Source organism: Lampetra fluviatilis, chromosome 25 (assembly GCF_964198595.1).
Source record: "Lampetra fluviatilis chromosome 25, kcLamFluv1.1, whole genome shotgun sequence".
Taxonomy (NCBI): domain Eukaryota; kingdom Metazoa; phylum Chordata; class Hyperoartia; order Petromyzontiformes; family Petromyzontidae; genus Lampetra; species Lampetra fluviatilis.
Genome location: NC_136299.1, coordinates 8,432,732 through 8,458,833, shown reverse-complemented (window position 1 = coordinate 8,458,833; position 26,102 = coordinate 8,432,732). Strand labels below are relative to the sequence as shown.

At 51.2% G+C, this 26,102-nt stretch overlaps 1 protein-coding gene across 1 annotated transcript in view; it reads right to left on the bottom strand.

The window, feature by feature from the left end:
• Positions 1 to 20,428, bottom strand: part of BAG5 (BAG cochaperone 5) — a 28,526-nt gene extending 8,098 nt beyond the window's left edge. Inside the window, exons 1-4 of the mRNA XM_078868193.1 lie at positions 20,086 to 20,428; positions 2,972 to 3,256; positions 1,887 to 2,034; positions 116 to 1,008 (exon numbers count right to left, since the gene is read on the bottom strand). Coding sequence (XP_078724319.1) covers positions 116 to 1,008; positions 1,887 to 2,034; positions 2,972 to 3,244 — 1,314 coding nt within the window. The 5' untranslated portion in view covers positions 3,245 to 3,256; positions 20,086 to 20,428. The remainder of the gene's footprint in view (positions 1 to 115; positions 1,009 to 1,886; positions 2,035 to 2,971; positions 3,257 to 20,085) is intronic.
• Positions 20,429 to 26,102: the final 5,674 nt, after the last annotated feature.

The window sequence follows — 26,102 nt, the reverse complement described above, 5'->3', positions numbered from 1 at the left end:
GATAACGCTGACGTGTGCGCGCGAACGGGTGGCCCCGCCAACGGTATCCGAACGTTCCCTTCTGCCCCCGGCGAGACCAAGGACCCCCGGGGTGGGCGGGCGGGCGAGGAGTCACCTGCAGTATCGCCCTCTCCGCCGGGTGCAGGGGCGACACGGGCGACGAACGTCCGTCTTCTCCCACCGCCGAAGGCGTCGCCGCCTGCCTGGCCCTCCCCTCGGCCACGGCTCGCCGCAGCTCCGTGTGCGCCAGCAGCCCCTGCACCTCCAGCACGGCGCGCCGCCGGCCCTGCCGCACGTACGGGTTGCGCCCGCTCTCCACGCGGTCCAACCGATCCATGAGCGCCAGCAGGCGGCGCTCGGCCCGCGGGATCAGCCGCTCCTCTTCACCCTCGTCGTCCTCCTCCTCCTCCCCCGCCTCCTCCGCCCGTTCTTCCGTCTCCCCCCCCTCCTCCTCCGTTTCCTCCTCCTCCTCCTCCTCATCGTCCTCCTCCGCCTCGTCGTCCACCTCCCCGCCCCCCGTGGCCAAACCTCCGGCGTGTTTGCCGCGAGCCTTCGACCCGTTGGACAGGCGTCGGCGACGAGCGCTCCGGAACCTCGGCGGACGCGGCCCGCCGTCGGCCACGACTCCCGCCGCCGCCGCCGCCGCCACCGTCGTCCTCATCGGAAGCGCCAACAGCAGCCGCTTGATGTCCTCGGCCTCGGCGGCGACGCCGCGGATCTCCGGCAGGGCGCGGTGACCCTGCAGGGGGTCACGTGGGGCCCCGTCGCCGGGGTCGTGGGCGCCGCCGCGCGTCCACGGCTCCACCTGGCGCAGCAGGAGCTCGGTGCGGGCGACGGCGGCGCGCCGGCGACGCCGCACGTCCTGACGGCCCTGCGCCTCCACCGAGTCGAGGCGCAGGAGGAGGGAGGAGAGCGCAGAGGCGAGGCGGCGAGCGCGGGCCGGGCACAAGCTCAGCTCGCCGCTCAGCAGGGAGAGCAGCACGTCGGTGCGGCGCTCGCTCAGCTCATCTGGGGTGGCGGGGTGGGGGGGTGAGGATTGCGGGGGGTGAGGATTGCGGTATGTGTGTGTGCGTGTGCGCGTATGCGCGTGTGCATGTCAATGGACAGTAGGGGGCGCAGGTGGTGCATCTGCCTGTCATCTCAGTCGGTCAACCCGTGGCACCTGGGCCTGTCCCGTGACCTCCTGCCAGCGGGCGTTCGACACCTCACGTGGCCTTAAAAGTGCACATAGCCTGGCACAAGCGCTATGCTGGTGACATCACCGCCACTTGGTGGAAAATGGCGGTGGTTGTTTTTGTTGTTGTGTCAGCAGAGTGTTTCATATATTAATCATTCATAAATTGCAAACTCATTTATAAATTGAAAACTAATTTCTTTAGAATTACTTTTTTAGTTTAGTTTGTTGTCCTTCCAACACCTCAGATTTGCACGGTTGGCTACGTACAGTGCAAACGAAGTTCAACATACATACAATGTGTGTTGGGGGTAGCGGTAGTGGAGTAGTGGTTAGCGCGCTGCGTTACGAACCCGGCGATTTATGATTTCAATTCCCGCACACAGCCACCAACACCAGTGACGATAATTATCTGAACCAGCCCTTGGCCTCCCCTACTCTCAAATGAGTACCTGGTGCGGTGTGTAAACATCGGCACTTGGGAGACAAAGCTGGCCGGGCGTGGTGCTGGCCACCCACCCCCTCGTGTGCCGGCCTTCGTAGGTGCTCGCTTACAGCACTTGCCCCAATAGTTCTGTTATGGCTATACTGGGGATCTTTGTCTTTGGGGTAAGGGTAAGAGTGCTAGTGCGTGCCACTGGGTGGGGGGGGGGGGAGTGGGGGGGAAGTGGTGGGTTGGGGGGTGGGGGGGCCGGGGTGGGGGGGGCTCTACCTGTGATCTTGTTGAGCTCTGCGAGGGGGGGCCCTTCAGGTTCTACGAGGGGCGCCTCCTCGGCCCACACCTCCACCACCTCCTGTACGGAGAAGAGGAAGCTGACGGCGTCGCTCCGCTGGACCCGCAGGCCCTCGCTCCCCTCCGTCTGCCACAACCACAGCAAGAACCACAACGGCAGCATCAGCAACAACCACAAATAACCACGGCGGTTTTAGCGCGGAAATCTACAACCCCCCCCACCCACCGTCGCCCCGATAACCGTGACAACAACCACAACGGCCGCCACGACGACAACTACAAAGATCCCCCGTATAGCCTTAACAGACTGTTGGGGCAAGTGCTGTTAGCGAGTAGCACCTATGAAGGCTGAGTCGACCTCGGGGAGGCCCAGGACAGGTTCAGACAATCGCCAGCTGGCGTTGGCCGTGAGCGGGAATGGAATTCGGGTCACTTGGTTCGTAGGGCGGCAGGCTGTTCTGCTACGCTACAGCCCCCCACAAGCGCAACTACAACCACCGTTACGACGACCACCACCATGACCATGGGCACCGCAGCATCTATGACCGTCACCACAGCAACTGTGATGGCAACGTCCACGGCTGTCGGCGCGGGTAACGGCAAACACGGCAACAGCAACGACCATCACTGCAGGAGCTGATGGGTAGCTTGCAGCCATAAAGTTAGGCACAGGTGCAAATAAGCGCTGCGTTTTGGTTTCATAGCGGGGAGACAAGGGAGGGAACCATGCTGTAGGTGAGCGGCAAGAGTATTCCTCCCCAGGAAAACATTCCACAATCCACTCTAGAAAAAACGTGAACACATTCCACACTCCACACTCCACTCCAGGAAAAACGTGAACACATTCCACACTCTACTCCAGGAAAAACGTGAACACATTCCACACTCCACACTCCACTCCAGGAAAAACGTGAACACATTCCACACTCTACTCCAGGAAAAACGTGAACACATTCCACATTCTACTCCAGGAAAAACGTGAACACATTCCACATTCTACTCCAGGAAAACCCGTGAACGAGAGGAAGAGTGTCCTTCTCGGCGCCAACGCGCGAGTCCGGTACCTTGATTCGGCACACTTGCATCATGGCCTCCTGGAGCTGCTCCACCAGGGCCTCCTCGTGCTCCTCTCCGTTGCCCACCGCCTGCACCCACTCGCTCGCCTGGCGCAGCACGGCGTGGATCCGGGCCGCTCCCCGGGTGTCGTCCGGGCTCGCGGGAGAAGCGGAGGAGGCCGTGCCGGTGGAGGAGGAGGTGGCGGCGTTTTTGGCGGAGGTGGTGGTCGCCGGACCAGGGCTCCAGGCGGCATGGGGCCGCCATTCAGGAGCTTCGCACATGGCCTGCCACAGCTGCGGGCCGCGACAACGAGAAGCAGGATGGAGTTGGGGGAGGGGAGGAGAAGGACGGGGGAGAGGAGAAGGACGGGGGAGAGGAGAAGGGGGGGAGGGGAGGAGGTTGGAGGAGCAAGAAGAAGGATAGTGTTAGTGAGTCGCACCTATGAAGGCCGGGTGGTCAACACCACGACCGGCTGCCTTTGTCTCCCCAGCACTGATGTTTACACACAGCGCCAGGTACTCGCCAAAGACCAAGTCGACCTAGAGGAGGCCCTAGACCAGTTCAAATAATCGCCACTGTTATTGGTCACGAGCGGGTATCCACCAGTTTTGTAGCGCAGCGTACTATCCACAGCATCATCGCAGCCCACACACACACACGGAAAGCACCTTTCGGTCTGTTTATCAATTGTCTGTTTCATTATTAAACTGCTGCTGAGGAAGTGAACCGGGTGCCTCGGGCTTTCAAAGCATTGAGTTGGCACGGCTGCATCTGAATGCGCCCCGCACTCATTACACACCAAGTGCTTGCCACAGATTAACCACAATATCTTGCCGATCTCGTTATAAGGAGCACAAACCGTCAAGCGAGCTCCGGCCACCCTCGCCCGCTTTCGGATGCGCTTCTGCGGCCGTCTGGAACGTTCTTCCCTCTGATATTAAGAAGCCGCTGGAGCTATGCCCTTTGAAATCATCACCTAGATTGAAAACTCATTTCAATAGAACTGCTTTTTGTGTTTAATTTGTTGTCCTTCCCCCGCACCTTCCATTAGCACGGTTGGCTATGTACGGTGTGAAAGAAGTTCTACATACATATAGAACTAAACTATTTAAACAACGTTTTTTTTTATTTTACCAAGTAAGGCCCACTTAGCTTTATAGCTCTTTTTCAGAAGCCACCTGGCCACATATGACTAAGTAGCTTATCGTATGGAAATTTATAGCAGCCAAATACTCTAAACGCGTGTTTCTAAATGTGGAGGGAAAAACCGGAGGACCCGGAGAAAAATCCACGTGACCACGGGGATAAAGAAAGAGAGACACGCAAACTCCGAATATACAGCAGCAGGCGTCAGGATCGGGATCGAACCCACGACCTCCTGCATACCAGGCGAGGTTAGTTAACATCTCACCACCTTGGCGGCCTAATTGTAGACTAACCGAAACCAGGTTCTCGAGTGTAAAGGGTTAATGGTATCAGCCCGGTCACCGTTGACTGCGTAAAACAAACCCGTCGCATTTTAATTCATGCCACTTCATGCAACCCAGACACGAACAACGATTTGACAGAAAATCAGAGGGTGGAGGAACACAGAGATGAATCTCACAACCTGGTCACCCACCCATGTAGGATTATTCTCAACACAATACACTGCACTATTTTTTTTATTTTACCAGGTTAAGGCCCACTTAGCTACACACAGCTCTTTTTCAGAAACGACCTGGCCACAAATGATCGGCTTATCGTCGTGTGGAAATTGATAGCAGCGTTCTCCCGATACGGTCGTAAAAACCTACGGAATTACTTAAATAATTGAACGGCCAAGCCGGGCGACATCGGTACGGCCGCGGAATCCTCCCATCTTATCTGTGGGGCAGTTTTTTTTAAGCATCATCTCCCTCGTACGCTTGGTGGGTTTTCTCCGGGCCCTCCCGGTTTGGCAAATTTTCGCTCAGTGGCCAAACCGTTCTGCGTGCAGCAGCAGCAGCAGGAGCAGCCTGAACAAAAACAAATCCTTGAAAGTCTGCGAGGCTTTTGCTGCCAACGACCAAAATCCCCCAGAATGCGCCCCGATCTCACTCGGAACTCGGGAGCTGAGCAGGTAATGGAGCTGTGGAAAAGATATCCTTTTATAAAAGCTCATCGAATTCCTCCAGTATAAACACAGATTCTGATTCTGGATGTCGTCACAGGCAGCTGCGGCAGGCTGTAGTGGTCATCAGAACAAAGTGCAGAAACAAATTTAGCGTTAAATTGTACTTCTATGCTGCCCACCCATCAGCAACCCGGCAGGCAACTGACCAGCAAATGATGAAGCCACGGTCAAATTACCCCCCCCACGTCACGTGATCCGGAATCTCGATTTATCCCGGAAAAATCCTATGAGCCGCAAAGCTCACAGACGCCCAGTAGGTTTCACAGATGTCCGGGAGACCAGCACAAGGTGCGGGCGAGGCCCTCATCCAGCAGCGGATTGACGCGCGTCAATCCTGACTGCTCCTCCACATTTCGGATACCAAACGCCAAACCACCCGGTGGCAACCTTCCCCAAAAAACACCGCCGGGCGCGCTCAGTCGAGTCCGCACAGCCCACGGTGCCGGGGTCTGGGTCACCACCTTCACCAGCGCGGCAGCCGATCAAAGGAAGCCCGGCACGGCGCCCGCAGGACACCGGGCAAAGTGCGGGGAGAATCGCGAAACGCGGAGCAGCGCATCACGAAACGTTGAGTTCATTGCGAAACGTGAACTGGAGGGCGCGTCGCGAGCCGTAAGGCGCATTGCGAACCACAGATCGCATCGCAAACCGTGTACACCTTTCTAAACCGTGGACTGCAGTGTAGACCACAGAGCGCATCGCAAAAAGTAGGGCGCGTCCATGAACCACAGAGCACGTGTCGCGAACCCCACTCGCCAACGTCGCAGATTTAACGGAGGCAGCAGAAGCAGCCGTCGACTGGGCCTCACCTGAAGCTGCCGCGTGGCTCTCACGCTTGTGACACAGATCTCTTAAGTCGCTGCTCACTTAAAGTCGTACCCGAGACGAGGAAGAGGAGTTCCACGGACCTATCAGAGAAGGGATAGCGGTCACGCGCGACCGCATGGAATGTGTGAAGTGTATCTCAAATGCATCACCATGAGCTGGTCACGTCACTGCACAAACTCCCACGGGCGTCTCTCCGAAAAGAATTGAGAAAAGTAAATTTGAAAAAATTTTATATGGATTTTGAAAAGATCGTAATCAACTACAACCCCTTTGTCATGCCACTGCTTAGAAACGCCCCCCCCCCCCCGTGGTGCGGCAGTGTCGGGGGTTTGTTTGAGCATACTTCACCGCACTGGGGTTTGGTGAGGGGAGAGCCCCAAGAGTGGTTCAGAAAACATGAAGTTGATGACTACACGTACAACGTACACGTTATAACTACACGGACACGTTATAACTACACATACAAAGCACACGTTATAACTACACGGTCAACGTACATGTACATATTATAACTACACGTACAACGTACACGTACAATGTAAACGTACACGATATAACTACACGTGCACGTACAATGTAAACGTACACGTTATAACTACACATACAAAGCACACGTTATAACTACATGGTCAACGATCCCAGGACAAGATAATTATATATTTTAAGCCTGGGCTTAAACAATCTTAAAGAGCGATTTTAGTCTGACCTCATGTCAGCTTACCATAACTGCATACCAGAGCAAACATTACCATTACTCTATTTATGGTAATTACATTAACTGGATGATTAAACGTAATAGTTTTCGTTCCAAAGGCACCTGGGCACGATAAAACAAAGACACACACAAACATACAACACTTACACACACTCAAACATACAATACCACACTCAAATACACATGCGTATACAAGTGCACAGACACACACACATTAACACACACACACACAAATGAACATAAATGCAAATGAAAGCACACACAAACAGAAAAAGACACATATGCACACAATAAGCTTGCGGACACAATCACAAACACAAAGATCCCCCGTATAGCCTTAACAGGTACACGAGGGGGTGGGTGGCCAGCACCACACCCGGCTGCCGTTGTCTTCCCAGTGGCGACGTTTACACACTGTACCAGGTACTCAATTGAGGCTGGGTCGACCTAGGGGAGGCCCAGAACCGATTCAGATAATCGTCACCGGTGTTAACCGTGAGCGGGAATCGAACTCGGGTGGCCGGGTTTGTAGCGCAGCGCGCTAACGCTACGCCACCGCTCCCCACACACACACAGACATACACACACACACGTATACACACAATAACACAGACCCTACAAAAAAAAACCCAACCTCCCCACCATCCCTTCCACACACACACAATTAACACGCTACTGCAACCCACGCACACATCCAAATATGCAGGCCAAAGCACAAACACACACTCCTACTCCCCGTACGCTAACCCAACACGCGTCAAAAGGCTCACTGGCAGAAGCTCACGTAGCTGGGCGCAGCTGCTATAGGTTAGTTCGACGAGACGAGTGCCAAATGCAGCACCTGTGTGCCAGGTTGCTTGTGCTTTAGCCGCCCGGCACTGTGCTCGTTGTTGTGAGTGTTGCTCCTCCGTCCGTCGTTATTGTTGGAGAGCGACTGCCTCCAGTTGCCCGTTACAATAATTTACAAACCTCCTCCACTGGTTAACAGTCATCGCAGAGTCAACGCAGCTTTGATTCCTTCTGCACCTCATCAGCCCATTTCTTCTCTAGCCCGTGCCGTGCCCATTTACCCCCCCTCTATCCAGTCAAACAGAAGCTGCTTTGGGCATGCGGGCTGCATGACCTAGCCAACGCAACCTTGCATGCCAGAGGAGCTCCCTCATGGGACTGAATCCAGATATTTAAAGAATATGTGAGCTCCTCACAATCCAACCTGGTTAAACCCAGGACAGACCACAAGCAGGTCAGTCTGAATGTTTCAAGCCGAGGCAGATGGCCCTGTAAAGGAGCCAGGTTTCGCAAGCATAGGAGCCAGAGGGGACCATGCTAGTTTCTGAGAAGATCCATAGCTTTGGGCACCACGGTGGCTAGGAGATGTTAAGTACCTCGCCTGGTATGCATGAGGTCGTGGGTTCGATCCCAACCCTGACGCCTGTTGTATATTTGGAGTTTGCGGTGTCTCTCTCCGTGGTTACGTGGATTTTTCTCTGTTTTTCCCCTCCACATATAGAAACATGTGTTTAAGAGTATTTGGCTGCTATTAATTTCCACGCGATAAGCCACATCGTTGAGCTATTATTTGTGGCCAGGTCAAACAGCTATATAGCTCAGTGGGCCTGACCTGGTTAAAAAAAAATAGTTTAAGCTGCAGCTTTATTGGGCGTGGACATGCCAGGCTGCTTCAATGTACACGGCGAGTGGATAATGCTGCTCAGTGAGACCTCTGCCGCAAAAGCGGAGCTGGGTATGCGCACACTCACTGCCCAAGTATGGGAACTCCTTGTATCTGCTTCATATGGATGTCCCTCTGGTACAGCCATCAAAACATCGTCAAGAACGTTCGTCAAAATAATTGGTAAAGTAGTGTTGGGGCCAGAAGACAATCCATGTCGCACCCCAAGGTGAACAGAAAATGGCTTGGCCACGAAACTTTACAAGCACCTGTTCACAATGAAAGTCCTTAAATATCAAAAGCTGAGGGTCTGGGACCCCAAAAGCACAAAGAACAACTAAAAGTCATGACCTCTTTATGATATCAGACATTGCAAATAATATAACAAATTAAAACATAATCAATGAACACACATGCCAACACACGTGCCCACACACTAACATACATATTAAGAAACATACACGTGCATAACACACATATACACATGCAAACTCATGTCCACACGTACCCACAATAATATATACTCAACAACAACGACCGCCATTCACCACTAAATGGCGGTGATGTCACCACGGCGCTTGTGCCATGTTTGGTGCTCTTTGAGATGCACTTTGAGACCACGTGAAGTGTCAAAGGCTTGCTGGGAGGAGGTCACAAGACAGACCAGGGTTCCATGGGCTGATTGACTGAGATGGCTGGCAGATGCACCAACTGCGCTCCCCATTGCGCCAACTCTCAGCGCTTCAGCCACCCGGCACTCCGCTCGCTGTTGTGAGCGTTGCTCCTCTGCCCTCCATTGTTGCTGTAGGGTGACTCTTTACAAACCTCCTCCACAGAGGCTGACCTTGACACTGCTGGTACAAGTCAACGGCAGGTCGCATGTGCGATTAGCACACGATTGGCTATGCATGGTGCGAAAGAAGTTCTACATATATACATACAAGTCCAATCAGTTCCACATCCTTCTGTAACCGCATCATGCCATACCCGTTTAGCCCCATCTATCCGGAAGACCAGAAGCAAGATCACATGCCCACACGCATACCCAAAATACCAATGCACCCACACACTAACTAACACATTCCAACGCACTCGGGCAGGTGTATAATTACATATCTGCGTGCCACACATTAAGTGACATTTTTCAGCTGTCCTGTGCATTAACTCTTTGACGATTCGGTCACTCAGTCATTCTCAAGATTTCATTCCAAAAAGTAACTGCAGGTGCAATGCAAAGAGGTCATTATTTTCCAACACCAGATTCAAGGCAACCCAAAATTTCAATAACCAACTGCTCTCGACTCATACGTCAGCCCTATAAAATATCATCGGCCATGATCCATCCACTGCCGGATGAAGGCTTCCCCAAGCCGTCAACCATCTCTCACGGTCCGCGCGATGCATCAATCGATCAGGGACCCTGCACACGAACAGACTTAACTGATCGTTGTATTTTCAAATTCGCATACCTCGCACGTAGTGGAGAAAAAGAGGGAAAAATGATCGAATGTCGAATCGAATTACGACCCGCGAACCTTTGACGACTGGATCGATATCGGCATAAGTAAGCAACTTGTACCTAGAAACCGCGGGACAGCCAACTCGATGTGCCTCAAGGTGGCCCGAGTTGGCCTGATTTCTCCCAGACCCTGAGTTTAAAGTCACCTGGAGGTGGTAAAACATTAATTTTTATTGGCATTCACAAACATTTTCCGAGCCACTCCAGTCGCCGTACGAGTTGGGCAAGTCTTTCCCCCGCAAAACTTTTACGTTCCCACACGGTACTCACACATGTCAAAGGTGCGGACCGCATCGCTGACAAAAAGTGAACGCTGGTTGTCAAGCGATAGATTAGAAGTTAAATCGAATTTAAATGTTCCTGCTGCCTCCATCTATTTTGATCGTATATGCGTTTGACAGTTGTCTTTTTCACCGGGGGCCAGACTTCTGACCTCACGTCATCAAATAAAATATGGAAACGCGTTTTGGTTGGGACGGACAGGGTGAGAAATTAAGGAGTGAGAGGAAGACTCAAGGTGGTAGAAATCACGGAGAAGTTGAGGCAGAAATGGCTGCTGTGGTTCGGTCATGTTGAGAGACGACAGGAAAATGATGTGGGTCAGAAGGTGGCAAGCGATGCAAGTGGAAGGAAAGAGATCAAGAGGAAGGCAGAAGAAGAGGTGGGGGGGGGGGGGGCGATGTAGTGCGGCCCGAGAGCGGAAAGAGAGATGGCGGAGAAGAGGGCAGCGTGGAGAAGGTTGCCAAGGACAGTGGACACCCCCCACGTGAGTGGGACAACACGTGGAAGAAGAGGATGTTGGTTGGGACAGCATCCCGAGTTCAAACTTGAGTTTCGCGGCTCATGGACACTTGGTGTAAGATGCCACTCTGATGATCAACATCGTCAGGTCATGATCAATCCACTGCTGGATCAAGGCCCCCCGCCCTCCCCAAGCTGTTGAAATCTCTCACGCGCCACTCTAGAATAGGTGTCGTGGTGGCGGGATGTTTACTACTGCGCCTGGTACACAGGATGTCGTGGGTTCGATCCCGACCTCGACGCCCGTATATTTGGAGTTTGCATGCCTCTTTCCCTGTGGTGATGTAGATTTTTCTCCGGCTCCTCTGGTTTTTCCCTCCACATTTAGAATCAACATGCGTTCAAGAGGATTTGGTTGCTATAAATTTACACATGATGATGAGCCACTTCGTTGACCTATCAATTTGCGGCCAGTACGCTTCTGAAAGATAACTCTAAAAGTTTAGTGGGCCTTACCTTGGTAAAAAAAAGAATTCTTAAAAATAGTTTAAATGACCTGTGAAATTTACCACGCAGCAGAAAATTTGCGTCATACCTGTTTGGTAATGCTACGTCGTTTAACATTTAAATCCAAGCATTCCTTTCAGCTGGCGTGCCAACAACCCACATTGTATTTGTGCCAGGGTACATATCATTCTATTATATAATATGAAACATAATAATTAACAGTCGGCCTTTGTCAATTCACTGCTTTAAGGTCATGTCGGTCATCATTGGGGTTGTTTGGCCATACTTCACCACACTGGTCAATGCAGCTGAAGGGGGTTTTAGAGAAGATATCACTCGCAACCGAATAAAACTCGGGTATTTATTATTATTATTACGCTTGTTTACACATGATAACCTCACTGGAGTCTCAAGATTATTTTCAGGAGGTTCCTGAAAAGTCTTGGCAGTTGGGGAGCGGGGATGAAACAATGCTGCTGAGTAATTCAGATTGTAATATCTCAGCATTTGGTGTGTGTCTGGCCAATGCCAGAGAACCCAGAAGGCAAAACTCATTCACAACAGAGCGCCAGAGAATATACAAACTCCACGCAGAAAGGCACACTAGACGGGAATAAAACCTAGGCCCCTTCTTGTTGAGGGGCACGAGTTACCATTGCACCACGCAGGATTGGGCCTGGATTAGTCCTTGGATGGGTGACAAAGACAAAGATCCCCCGTACAGCCTTAACAGACTGTAGGGGCAAGTGCTGTTAGCGAGCACCTATGAAAGGTCGGAACTGTAGACGAGGGGATGGGTGGTCAGCACCACCCCCGACCGCCTTTGTCTCCCCAGTGGCGATGTTCACACACCGCACCGGGTACTCATTTGAGGCTGAGTCGACCTAGGGGAGGCTCAGGACCGGTGCAGATAATCGTCACCGGTGTTGGCTGCGAGCGGGAATCGAACTCGGGCCGCCACGACAAGGGGCGAGCCTCCGTGGTGAGGCGCAGCCAAGAAGGCAGTGCAGCAAACACCTTCACAAACCCACCTTGACCAGCGTGGTGATGTAGGGTTCAATAACAGCCGCGACCAGCACAGTTGTAGGGGAGGTCCCACCCTTCCCCCACTCATCCAGCAGTGGATTGGCGAAAGGCCTGCGCTGTTACTTGTGCCACGCAGTCGGTTAATACGATCACACACGACAGATTCACTAAACACGCCTAAACGTTAAATTCGTTCATTAAAACTTCATTAATTGATACAAATCTGCTACGGAGGTGTGCGTGTGTGTGTATAAACTATGGCTGTTGAACAATAAACCGGTGAGAGTTTTCACAATCAACAACCGGTTCCGTAAGTCAAGAGCCAGAAATCGATTCCAGTGAAATGTTAGCAATGAATGCACCGTTTGTAACGTGCTAATGTGCAAATCGCACGGCCTAAGGGTATATAAACAACTGGTTATATCCATGGAAGAGAACGTTTCTAAAGGTGCAGCCACTGCAATTCCCATTGCTGGCGGAAGAGCCTCCTCCAGAGAGAGAGCTCTAGAGCAGCGGTAAAAAAAATGCATAATGATCATAAATATAGGTTTGCTTAAACAAAGTAGTTGTGCTTATGTGCCCATGCTTAATTTGTGTTTTGATGATTTACCTTTAAAAAAACTGCCCATTTCTCGTATCCCCCAGAAAGGGCATCTCGCACCCCCAGGGCGTGCGTGCACCCCAAGTTAAAAACCAGTGTATTTGGCCTACTCTTCCCACCACTTTACCGCACCCCACACACAACCTGCCGCGCCGGGAGGTGCAGGTGACCCCCCTCCCCCGACTAACGACGGCTCGTCTTGCGACCTCCCGGGCTTTTACGACTTTTCTTATAGTAATCAAGACCCCCCCCCCCAACAGTAACAAGCAAAACTCATATCTACGGACCGCCTAACGACTGCTACTGACGCCGAGTCTGCGCATGTCATGCTCACACAATCAGCGCCATCGGGCGACGAGTGTGAGCATGTTCATGCGAGTGTGAACATGTTCATGCGAGTGTGAGCACAGCAGAGGTCGCAAACGGGTTTTGATTCCTTACCCGTACCCGTACCCGGCCGCACCAGGGTCGCAAACGGGTAACCGTACCCATACCCGGCCGTACCCGTACCCTACCCGTACCTGGCCGGGTACGGGTATCGGGTACCCGATTGCGACCTCTGGGATGAAGCCATGTTGCAGGCGCGGGTGGGTTGATTCTAGGAACTTGAATTGTGAGAAGAGACAAGACGTTGGGAAATGAGTGACAAACGGTGACTCACCAGTGACTCACGACCTACCCGTACCCGGCTGCACCAGGGTCGCAAACGGGTACCCGGCCGGGTACGGGTAGCCGGGTATCGGGTAGGGTACGGGTATCGGGTACCCGATTGCGACCTCTGGAGCATAGTCATGTGCACACTCGTCCATAGATGCGCTGCTTTGCTCTGCCGCCGTATGCGTATTTGCAGTGGAGCCCCATAAATCTGCAGCCGGGCCGAGAGCGAACGCAGCAGCAGCAGCGTCCCTTTTTTAACGCTCTTCACTTCTTTGTAAACATTTCTTCACATTGAAAAAAGTTTTCGCCTTTCGCTACTGCGTCTGAGCAGAGGAAATGTGATGTACGTGCAGAAAAGTACTTAAGGATTTTCAAACGTGCGTGTGTTGTTTTTACTTAATGTTTGTAAAGGTTATGTTAAGTTAGAATAAATGTTTGTTCGGGTTATTTTAATTGATTTTCGTAGTAAATTTTGGTATTTTAATGGCAATGGGTTTCCATGAACGGAACCCCATTGAACAACGTTGCGCCCTATGGGAGACGAGGCTTCGACTTACGACGTCTCCACTTAGCAGCGTCGTCCAGGAACCAATGAGGTCGTAGGTACGGGTGGGGGGGCGGGTCACCTGTACGACCGAAGCGGCGACCTCTGGCGATTGCAAAACCCCACGGCAGCTTCTCTTTGTTTCACTTGTTACATAAAAAAAATTCGTACATTTATTACAAGACATGCCTTGAAAATGTTGTGGATTTGCTCTACAACACACTGGTGTTGCTGTACTAGTAACGAATTGGCACTTTTTGCTTACGTGACAAATCTTACTAATTGGCTGTGTCGGGTGGTGGCGGGTTTAACAACACATTTATATATTTACGCGATCTAACCCCCCCAAAAAACCTGTATTAAATACATGTCTTATATGCGTGGCAAATCGGGTTGTTTTTTTACCGGTTACGTAAAAAAAGACAAAAATAACGAATTTAACATTACCCCCAAATGAATCATGCACTCACTAATTGCCTCATTTGAATAGCGTGCCCATGTCATAACGCTTTACAGCAAACGCGTGGACCCCTACGCTTCACAAGATATTAGTTGGAGAACAGACAACCCCCCCACACACACATTAAACTGGGTGTGAGATCTTACCCAGGGTGTTGTCGTGTTTCAAACTGGGCCGAGTGTGCGAGCACCTATTGCGTGTGGGACGCGGTGGTGTAGTAGCGGTCTGTGCTGCCCCCCCCCCCCCCCCACAGTTCGATTCCAGCTCACGGCCACCAACGATTATCATGAACTGGTTCCTGGGCCTCCCCGAGGTCAATTCGGCCTCAAATGAGTATACCCTTGCGCATTGTGTGAAAAAACATCGCCACTGGTGGGAGACAAAGGCGGTCAGGCGTGGTGCTGGCCACCCACCCCTCGTTCCGACCTTCATAGGTGCTCGCTAACAGCACTTGCCCCCAACAGCCTGCACCTATTTGGGTGGCGTTAATTGACGTTAATTGACGTTAAATTGACGCCAACAATGACAGCCCGGTTGTGTCGACGGGATTCTCTGTGTCACGTGCCCCCCCCCCCCAACCGCCTTTGTTTTTCCACGTGCCGATGTACTGGTACTACCGTTAGAGACCTGCTCCTTCACGTGCTCGTCTTAAGGCCGAGGTGACCTAGAATGGACCCAGATTTTGATGGGGTAAATGCTGTCCAAAGCCACCACCAAAGCCACCCAAAGTTACCCACCACAAACGCAGTACCACCACCAACACAACTTTACAACACGACCAATAATAACCACTTCACTAACATCCACTGTTACCACCACCAACATCATCATCACCACGCCACTGCTAACATCACCATCGTAACAAATAAAGTAAACACTGCCACCACTACTAACACGAGTCTTGTGACCACAACCACCACCATTGACATCACCACGACCATCATAACAACCACCCCAATGATACGATGATGTCGTCTATATGATCATGGAAACATCCTCAGTGGTGATTGTGATACAGTGTACATTATTGATTAAAAATATTATTGTTATACATGGTGGTGGTGGTAGTGGTAATGCTACACTCTAGAATATTCGGATGATTTACACAGTACGTGATTGACAGCTTCTACGAGATTATGATGATGAATCTGTAATTATTCTGGACAAATACAAAGACGATGATGATAACATCCTCGATAACAAGTTACCTGCCCCAATTAATTGGATGTCCTAGCTGATGTTGATAGCGAGGATTTAGATTAGTTATACCATCATATTATTCAGTACTGTACTGTGCACAGAACGATACAGTTTAGTATATTAGAACATTTATGTTCGTGATAAAGACGCGTTCTGCATGAATATTGAATTGTCCTAAGGCTCTCGATCACCGTCACGTAGTTGATATTCTTGATGATAAATTCCACAAAATTAGAATAAAAATTCTACGTGACATTAATGCATTCTTTACGAATATTAAAACATTTAGAGCGACAGATGACGAGCAGTACACAATGTTGATACGTTGATACATCCCCTACAATTATAGTATATCTAGTATAACATTTAAATAGCAGATGTTTGGATTATGACGATGTTTAATACAATTCTTAACGTTCTACGATGCAGTGTACTGTAATGTGCACGTGATAACGACGGCTAAACGATAACGAAACAACTTGATAACGATATTTATATAGAAGCGGTGAATATTGACTAATACATGATGATTATACGACGAAGTAAATGTTGTAAATATAAAGTGTAACAACTGTATCCATGACGCTAGGTGATGGTACAGCAGCAATGGCATGAATGCTGCGTACACGTTAACTTATAGATGATGTAGACGATAAGTTCCTGATGATGAAGTGATGGACGATGATGATAGAGATAATGTAGATAATGAATGTAAAACGATGTTGATGAAGTTAAAGACGACGATGATGATGATACATCCTAGATAACGATATACAGTGCACAACTTACACGCACTGTAATAATTGTGTATGCTACACGAGTTTATAGACGCAGGACTGTATCCCACAATTGTGATTAGTGCCCTATATAAAGAGCTTATCGTAAATGATGATGATGATTATATAACGACAAGTACACGGCTGTACGAAACAGTTCCAATGATTACATCACGGCAGTGATTGCGAAGGCATTGGAAGCTTGCTGGTGGAGGATGATGATGGTGACTTCATCCAGCAGTGGACAGAGCATGACCGAGCTATGATGGTGACGACTGATGATGATGGTGGTGATGTTGATGATGACTATGGTGGTGATGATGTTGATAATGGTGGTGATGTTGATGATGATGGTGATGTTGATGATGTTGATGATGATGGTGGTGATGATGGTGGTGATGATGTTGATGATGGTGGTGATGATGACGGTGGTGGTGATGTTGATGGTGGTGGTGGTGGTGATGTTGATGATGGTGATGTTGATATTTACCTCCGGTGACGACGGGTAACAACAAACTGATGGCGACCGTCAGCAGAAACCCCGAGCGGCAATTATCGTGCGGCAGTGGCGGTGGTGGTCATTGACATTCCCCCGGCTCACGGCTCACATCAGTGGCGAATGAGATCCGATCGCCCCCCCCCCTGCTGCTGCTGCAACAGTGCCACCTCCCCTCGTGTAATAACAAAGACAAAGATCCCCCGCGTAGCCTCGACAGACTGTAGGGGCAAGTGCTATTAGCGAGCAGCACCTATGAAGGCCGGCACGACACACAAGGGGGTGGGTGGACAGCACTACGCCGGGCCGCCTTTGTCTCCCCTAGTGGCGATGTCTACACACTGCACCAGGGGGTACTCGTTTGAGGCTGAGTCGACCTAGGGAAGGCCCAGGACCGGTTCAGATAATCGTCACTGGTGTTGGCCGTGAGCGGGAATCGAACTCGGGTCGCCGGGTTCTAAGCGCAGCGCGCTAACCGCTGCGCCACCGCTCCCCATCCGTGTAATAACACCCTTACACACACAACCCGCATTGACCAGCGTGGTGAAGTATGGTCATGTGAGAAACACAAACTCTTGTATTCTCCACGACTGACACACACCCCTCCACCTTATACATCTCAACGTTCATCGTACAAAGCCCTATCACAAGGGATAAACACAAATAGACAACACACACTTTTCGATTTAAAGCTTTCGTGACTGCATGGATTCATATTCTTGGTTCTTTCGGTAAAGTCACGTAGAAGGGAAATAATGAAATAATACAAATAAAACAAGAAAAAAAATAACATTCCAAAAAATGTTTTATTTTTATTACTTTCTTTTTTTCTTTTTATTATTTCCCTTCTACGTGACTTTACCGAAAGAACCAAGAATATAGTAATGAAATAATAATAATAAAACATAAGATTTAAAAAGAAATATGTTTTTCATAATCAACGTTTTTGGGTTTAGATCGCGTTATTTATAAATGTGTCGTAACCCTCTACAGTACGTGACTTTACCGAAAGAACCAAGAATATGAGACAAAACAAACTTTCTATTTAAACTCAATTACCTTTACACTATGAGATCTCTTTTACCAGTGGCAAAATATAATGGTAGGTTTTTACCCTTTTAACTGGTACAAAACTGACACCTTTATTCAAGGCATCATGTTTGCAATGACCACAACACAAGTAGTCAATAAAGCAAACAAAAAGAAGCAACTCTGATAAGGATAATAATATGCACTGTCCTTGAAGTTGAAAGCCGTCTCGGGTGTGGGCCAATCAACTTCAAGGACAGTGCATATTATTATCCTTATCAGAGTTGCTTCTTTTTGTTTGCTTTATTGACTACTTGTGTTGTGGTCATTGCAAACATGATGCCTTGAATAAAGGTGTCAGTTTTGTACCAGTTAAAAGGGTAAAAACCTACCATTACTCAATTACCTTATACAAGAACACGGGTAAACCGTCCGCTTTGACAGGTATGCAGGAACATCGTCTGTACGTAGTGTGGTCAATGGTAGAGAAACCTTTCTAAACTTCTGTACAAAGACCCCCCCCCCCCCCCGTGTTTATGTGTGTGGCCTTAACATAACTTGTGGGTCAATTGATTTTTGCGAGCACCTATTAAGGCGGGACACGATGGCCATCCATCGGCGTGCTCATGTTAATTACACAATGCACCAGGTCTTAATTTAGGGCTGAGTCGACCTAGAAGCCAGGTGTGGTTCTTGTGACCTTTTACTGCAGCCTTTGTACCCCCCCCCCCCGTTTAGGTTATCGATTGTTACAAAACATGTTAATACATACGTAGGGATCGATGAAACAAAGTTGTTGCTTGATTTCTTTTCGATTATTTGCCTTTAAAAAAAAATCTGGACATGTCTCACCCCCCCCCCCCCCAATGGGGGGCTACGTGCACCCCCAGGTTAAGAAGAACCACTGAGACTGACCTAGGCAGTACCCAAGGTCGCTGTATAAGATCATTGCCACCGATGCCAGCCTTGGAATCGAACTCAGATCGGCGGGTTCGCAGCGCGTTAGCCATTGCGCCCACCGCACCACCACCACAACACCAACCCACACATCCGCCACGCATTCGTAGTGTCCTATAGCTCGTGTATAACACGTGTGTGTGTGTCTGTGTGTGTATTAATAGGTGCTCGCTAACAGTACTGGCCCCGGCGTAGGCTACACACGCCACGCGCGGGTGACCTACAGCTCACGTTACTGTACCAGGCCACGCATTTTAAAGGGACATCACGAATCGCAACCACTTGACACACACCGAACCACCCACCACGTGTCACACACCGCACCACCGACCACGTGACACACACCGCACCACACACCGAACCACCCACCACGTGTCACACACCGCACCACCGACCACGTGACACACCACCAACCACGTGACACACACTGTACCACCAATGCCGGCCGGCGCTGTAACCAACTTAGCCACGGAAGCACAACGACGATGGGACCACGCACGCGTCAAGAAGACGGCCACCACCGCCACCACCACCACCTCCACAACCGCCGCCACCGCCGCCACCACCTCCACAACCGCCACCTCCACCACCACCTCCACAACCGCCGCCACCGCCGCCACCACCGCCACCTCCACCACCACCGCCACCACCTCCACAACCTCCACCACCACCGCCACCACCACCTCCACCTCCACAACCACCATCCCTACCACCACCGCCAGGCACCGGGAGCCCCAGGGCACAAACGGCCGCTCGCGTCTCGTCAACGGCGGTCCACGCGCAGTCAGCACACAGACACATCACACACACAGACAGCACACACAGCACACAGCGCACACACAGCACACAGCCCAATCAGCGCACAGACACAGCGCACAGACACAGCACACAGACAGCACAGACACAGCACACAAACAGCACACAGACACAGCCCAGTCAGCGCACAGACACACACACAGACACATCACACACACAGATAGAACACACACAGCACACAGACACAGCCCAATCAGCACAGACAGCGCAGTCAGCACACACAGACAGCACGCAGACATCACACAGACATCACACAGACACAGCGCAGTCAGCACAGACATCACAGACACAGCGCAGTCAGCACAGACACATCACACAGACACAGTACACAATCAGCACACAGACAGCTCAATCAGCACACAATCAGCACACAGACACAGCACGCAAACACAGCACACAGACACCGGAGTGTGCGCATCTCACCTTCCCAGCCCGACCCGATAGGTAGCCCAACGATGACCCAGCCGCACTACGAAAACGTTCTCCAAAGTTCCCTCCTCCAAGCTTCGAGGCGTCGTCTCCTGCCGCACCACCACCACCACTGCCACCACCACCACTACCACCACCACTCCCCCCCTTGGTAGCCACCGTCTCCTCCTCTTCGTCCGTCACCTTCTGACGTTTCCCTTCTCGCCAATATCGTCTCTTGCTCTCAAATTCCCAGAGGAATTTCGCCTCCCTTCTCTCCTCGTCTTCGTCGTCTTCTCCTCCTCCTGCCCACCAACTCCTCCTCCTCTTCTTTCTCTCTCTGTCGGCCGTTGCTGCGGATTACCACCACCACCACCAGCAGCAACAACAACAACGCCCTAGGGGTGGTAATACTAATGTGCTGCTGCTGTGTTTAATGCAGAGGGCAGGGACTTGCTGAACAGCTGATGTGTCAATAGCGGACACCGTGTGTGTGCGCGTGTGTCGACTGTATACGAGTGTGTATGTAAGTATACGGGTGTGTGTACGTGTGTATTTGTAAGTACACGTGTGTAGTGTGTATTTGTATGCAAGTACAAGGGTGTGTATGTGTACGTGTGTATTTGTAAGTACACGTGTGTGTGTAGTGTGTATTTGTTTTTAAATACAAGGGTGTGTATGTGTGTAGTGTGTATGTAAGTACAAGGGTGTGTATGTGTAAGTGTGTATTTGTATGTAAGTACACGTGTGTGTGTATTTGTATGTAAGTACACGTGTGTTTGTGTAAGTGTGTATTTGTATGTGAGTACAAGGGTGTGTATGTGTAAGTGTGTATTTGTATGTAAGTACACGTGTGTGTGTGTGTATTTGTATGTAAGTACACGTGTATGTGTGTAAGTGTGTATGTGTATGTGAGTACAAGGGTGTGTATGTGTAAGTGTGTAGGGTGTATGTAAGTACACGAGTGTATGTGTGTAAGTGTGTATTTGTATGTAATTACACGAGTGTATGTGTGTAAGTGTGTATTTGTATGTGAGTACAAGGGTGTGTATGTGTAAGTGTGTAGTGTGTATGTAAGTACACGAGTGTATGTGTGTAAGTGTGTATTTGTATGTGAGTACAAGGGTGTGTATGTGTAAGTGTGTAGTGTGTATGTAAGTACACGAGTGTATGTGTGTAAGTGTGTATTTGTATGTAATTACACGAGTGTATGTGTGTAGGTGTGTATTTGTATGTAAGTACACGTGTGTGTATTTCTGTGTGTGTTGAAGCCGCCCTTAATAGACACTCGTTAACACTTACCCCAGCCTGACACAAAGGCGATACGAGAGATATTTGTCTATGCGTGTGAACACACTGTATATGTGAACACACTGTACACACTATGTGGATGTACACTGTATATGTGAACACACTGTATATGTGTACTCTGTATATGTGTACACTGTATATGTGTACACTGTGTGTGGATGTACACACTGTATATGTTCACGTATGTACACACTGTACAAGTGTGTAGTATTACACACTATGTGCACACTGTATGTGTATGTACACACTGTGTGTGCACACTATGTGTATGTACACACTGTATGTGTGTGTTCACACTGTATGTGTGTTCACACTGTATGTGTGTATGTACACTGTATGTGTGTTCACACTAAACGTGTTATCTTTGTACAGTGCGTGTGTGGGCAAGCTGATACACGGAGGCTCGAAGTGGCCTGCAGTTTTCATATACAGTACGTCGTACTGTACACGTGAATGTATGAGTGTGTTTATGTCTGTGTGTTTGTCTCTGGATACGAATGTGTGGTGTGCTGTAATGCTATCGAGGCCTAGTGTGGTTCTTGTGTTTTACAACATACAGTTAGTGAATGACTACTGTATATGCCTTTGTGTGACTATGTGTGTGTGTGACTGTGTGTGTGTATGTGTGTCTGTGTGTGTCTGTGTGCTCGCTAACAGCACTTGCCCCTACAGTCTGTTAAGGCTATATGGGGGCTATTTGTGTCTGTGTGACTGTGTGTGTGGTGTGTCTGTGTGGCTATGTGTGTCTGTGTGTGTGTCTGTGTGTGTGGCTATGTGTGTGGCTAGGTGTGTGTGTGTCAGTGTGTGTGTATCTGTGTGTGTGTCTATGTGTGTGTCTGTGTGTGACTGTGTATCTGTGTGTAACTGTGTCTGTGTGTCTGTGTGTGTCTGTGTGTGTATGTCTGTGTGTCTGTGCGGGCAGGCTAACAGACCGGGACTTGCCGAGTCATGCAGTGGGACGCTGTTGTTGCACGTGGTGCATGTACACTGCGTGCACCTAGCCTGGCACAAGCGTTGCTGTGACGTCACCGCCACTTAGCTAATGGCGGCTGATGTTATATACAGTACTCTGTGTGTATAATGCATGCGTGTGTGTGTCTAACTGTGGGCTGTTGTTACGTACTGTGTGTGTGTGTATAATGTATGCGTGTGTGTACGTCTCTGTGTGTGTCTGTGTGTGTCTGAATAGTGTGTGTACGTCTCTGTGTGTACGTCTCGTCTCTGTGTGTGTACGTCTCTGTGTGTGTCTGTCTCTGTGTGTGTGTGTCTGTCTCTGTGTGTGTCTGTCTGTGTGTGTGTATGTCTGTGGGCAGTCTAATAGGCCGGAGCGTGGAGCGTGTCGAGACCTGCAGACAACGCGCACTGACACACCGCGCGGCGTGCTCGCCTCGGCTGACGTTTGAATTAATTTCTTGGTGCAGAGTCCAACCCCAGCCCCGCCCCTCCCCCACTACACCCTCCCCTCCCCCACCACCCTCCCCTCTCCCCCCCACCACCCTCCCCTCTCCCCCCACTACCCCATCTCATTTCGCCCCCTCCCCACGAAACCCACCCCCCTCTTCCCCCACTACAAAGACAAAAATTCCTCCCGCCCCCCCCGTGTAGGATCAACAGACTGTAGGGGCAAGTGCTGTTAGTGAGTCGCACCTATGAAGGCCGGGGGTGGGAGGCCAGCACCCCCCCACCACCCCCACCACCACCACACCCCGCACCACCACACCACCACCACCACACCCCCACCACCACACCACCACCATCCCCCCCGCACCACCACACCCCCCCACCGCCACCACCACACCCCACCACTACCACCCCCCACCACCACCACACCCCCCCCCACCACCACACCCCCCCCCCGCACCACCACACCACCACCACACCCCCACCACCACCACACCACCACATCCCCCCACCACCCCCCCCCGCACCACCACACCCCCACCACCACACCACCACCACTCCCCCCCCGCACCACCACCACCACCACACCCCACCACTACCCCCCCCCCCACCACCACACCCCCACCACCACACCCCCCCCCCCATCACCACACCCACCACCACACCCCTCACCACAACCCCCCCCACCACCACTACCACCACCGCCCCCCCACCACCACACCCCCCCCCCCCCCCACTAATTACAGCCGCCCGTTCGCCACAAAAGTGTCGGTGACGTCACCACCAGCGCCTGTGCCAGGCTAGGTGCACTCGGAGACCGCGTGAATCGGAATCTCGACTTGGACTGGAGGAATCCGATGAACTGTGAAGCTCTTCATCACAGATCTCTCAGTCGGGTCGGAGCAGCACGTTACGACGACGACGACAACGACGAAACACAAACACCAATGGAGAGCGCAAGGTATCGGAATGGTGAACAAGTCACTGAACATAAATCAACACTAATAAACAAAGTCCTGTATCTAAGTACGAACTTGCAAGGTACTCACACGCCTGCCCCCACGCTCGCTAAGCTCTTTACCGGGTCGGTTAAATGCGGTACCCAGCGAGTGAGTTGGAAGTTCGCTTTTGGCACCGGACCCGATGCGCCCGGCGGAATGCAGGTTGCCGAACGTCTCACGCCGAGACACGCACGGGCGTGTGCGTGTGTGTCGGTGCGTATGTGTAGGTGTGTGTGTGTGTGTCGGTGCGTGTGTGTAGGTGTGTGTGTGTGTGTGTCGGTGCGTGTGTGTCGGTGCGTGTGTGTCGGTGCGTGTGTGTAGGTGTGTGTGTGTGTGTCAGTGCATGTGTGTGTGTCGGTACTTGTGTGTGGATCTGACCTCTGACCATCGACTAGTCATCTGTAAGATGCGCCTGCCATTCTTCCACTCCGGTGGTGGGTGTACACCCAGGACCCCATTCCAACCAAAAGTGGCCTGGTCTCAGCTAGCTGATGAAAGTTGCAAGCGAGAATTTCATCATTGCTTGCAGCTGGGGTTGGCATCGCCCCCCACTCCACCTGATGTCGAGGGTAAATGGGCGAGGTTTAAGACTGTGACTCATGCAGCTGCAATGGCTGCTTTGGGTACGCGGTCCAGACCTCCCCAGAAACCCTGGCTGACGGAGGAGGTGTTCAGGTTAATTGAGAAAAAGCGACAGGCCCACTCTCATCGCCTACAGCATCCAACGTCAGAGAATGAGGAGGTTTACCGCAGCCTTCGCTCGGAGGTTCGGAGAGCCGTAAGGCGCTGTAAGGATGGGTGGTGGTCGCGGATTGCTGAGGAGATGGAGTCTGCCTCAGTGGCCCGCGATCACAAATCACTATTTAACTCCATTAAAAAAGTAACCTTCAGCGCCACACCTATTACCATCATTAGAGGAAAAAACGGTGATCCAATCTACGACCCCCAGGAACAGGTTTGCAGATTTGCTGAGCATTTCTGTGAGGTCCTGGGGGAGGGGAAATCCCTCAGCCAGGAAAACATCATGGCACAAAGTGAGGATGACCCTGCTGAGGCTGCGGTGCCTCAAATATTGGAAGAGGTCACCCCCTGTGAGTGGCTGGCTGAGGTACCAGCTGTTGAGGAAGTACTGAGGGCGATCCGGAGTCTGAAACCAGGGAAGGCACCGGGCAGAGATGATCTCCCAAGTGAAATGCTGAGGGAGGGTGGCGTTTGTGCACAGACTGCCCTATATGACATCATAACAACAGTCTGGACCACTGGACGGGTTCCGCAGGACTGGAAGGATGCCCTGGTGGTCCCCCTCTTTAAGAAGGGGGACCGTACCGACTGTAACAACTACAGGGGCATCTCACTCCTCAGTGTGCCGGGTAAGGTCCTGGCAAGGATTATTCAACATCACCTTGCTAGGCACGCTGAGGAGAGGCTTGCGGAGCCCCAATGCGGTTTCAGGAAAGGGCGGTCCTGCACAGATGCCATATTTTCTGTCCGTCTGCTACAGCAGAGGTGTAGGGAATTCCAAAAAGACCTACATCTCTGCTTTATTGACCTGGTCAAGGCCTATGATACCATCAGTAGGACTGGGCTCTGGGTTGTTCTTCGTGCTTTCGGAGTCCCTGACCCTCTGCTCACGATCATTAAGGACCTTCATGATGGTGAGCGGGCCCGGGTAAAACTACGTGGCCGGGAGTCGGAGCCTTTCCCTGTACACCTTGGGGTGCGACAGGGATGTCCTCTGGCTCCCACATTATTTAACATCTATTTCGACTGCGTAGTTCGTGAAGCCTTCAATAGCTGTACCGGGGGAATTACCATTTGGTACAGATATAATGGGAGGCTGATCGACGCCCGGGTGCGATCAAGGGATGGCTCCCTATTGGTCAACCACGTTATGTATGCCGATGATTTGGTAATAGCTGCTCATTCAGAAGAGGAGTTGGAGACGCTGCTGCTGAGACTGGAGCGTGCCACTAAGAGGTGGGGCCTTACCATCAGCCCCACCAAAACTAAGCACCTGCCTGGGTATTTTGTACCATCGGGCACTCCACCCCCACAACTCCCAATCGGTGATGGGGCAGTTGTGGAGAGAGTGGAGAGTTTCCCATACCTGGGCAGTGTGCTTATGACCGGCTCCAGTTTATCAGCAGAGGTCTCACTCCGAATCAGTCGAGCGGCAATATCTTTTCATCGGTTGCGTAACGCTGTGTGGAAGCTACCTGGTCTGTCGCTCCGCACGAAGCTTCAGGTCTTCTCGGCCACAGTCATTCCCTCCCTTCTCTACGCTTGCGAAACGTGGACCCCCCTAATGGTGCACCTTCG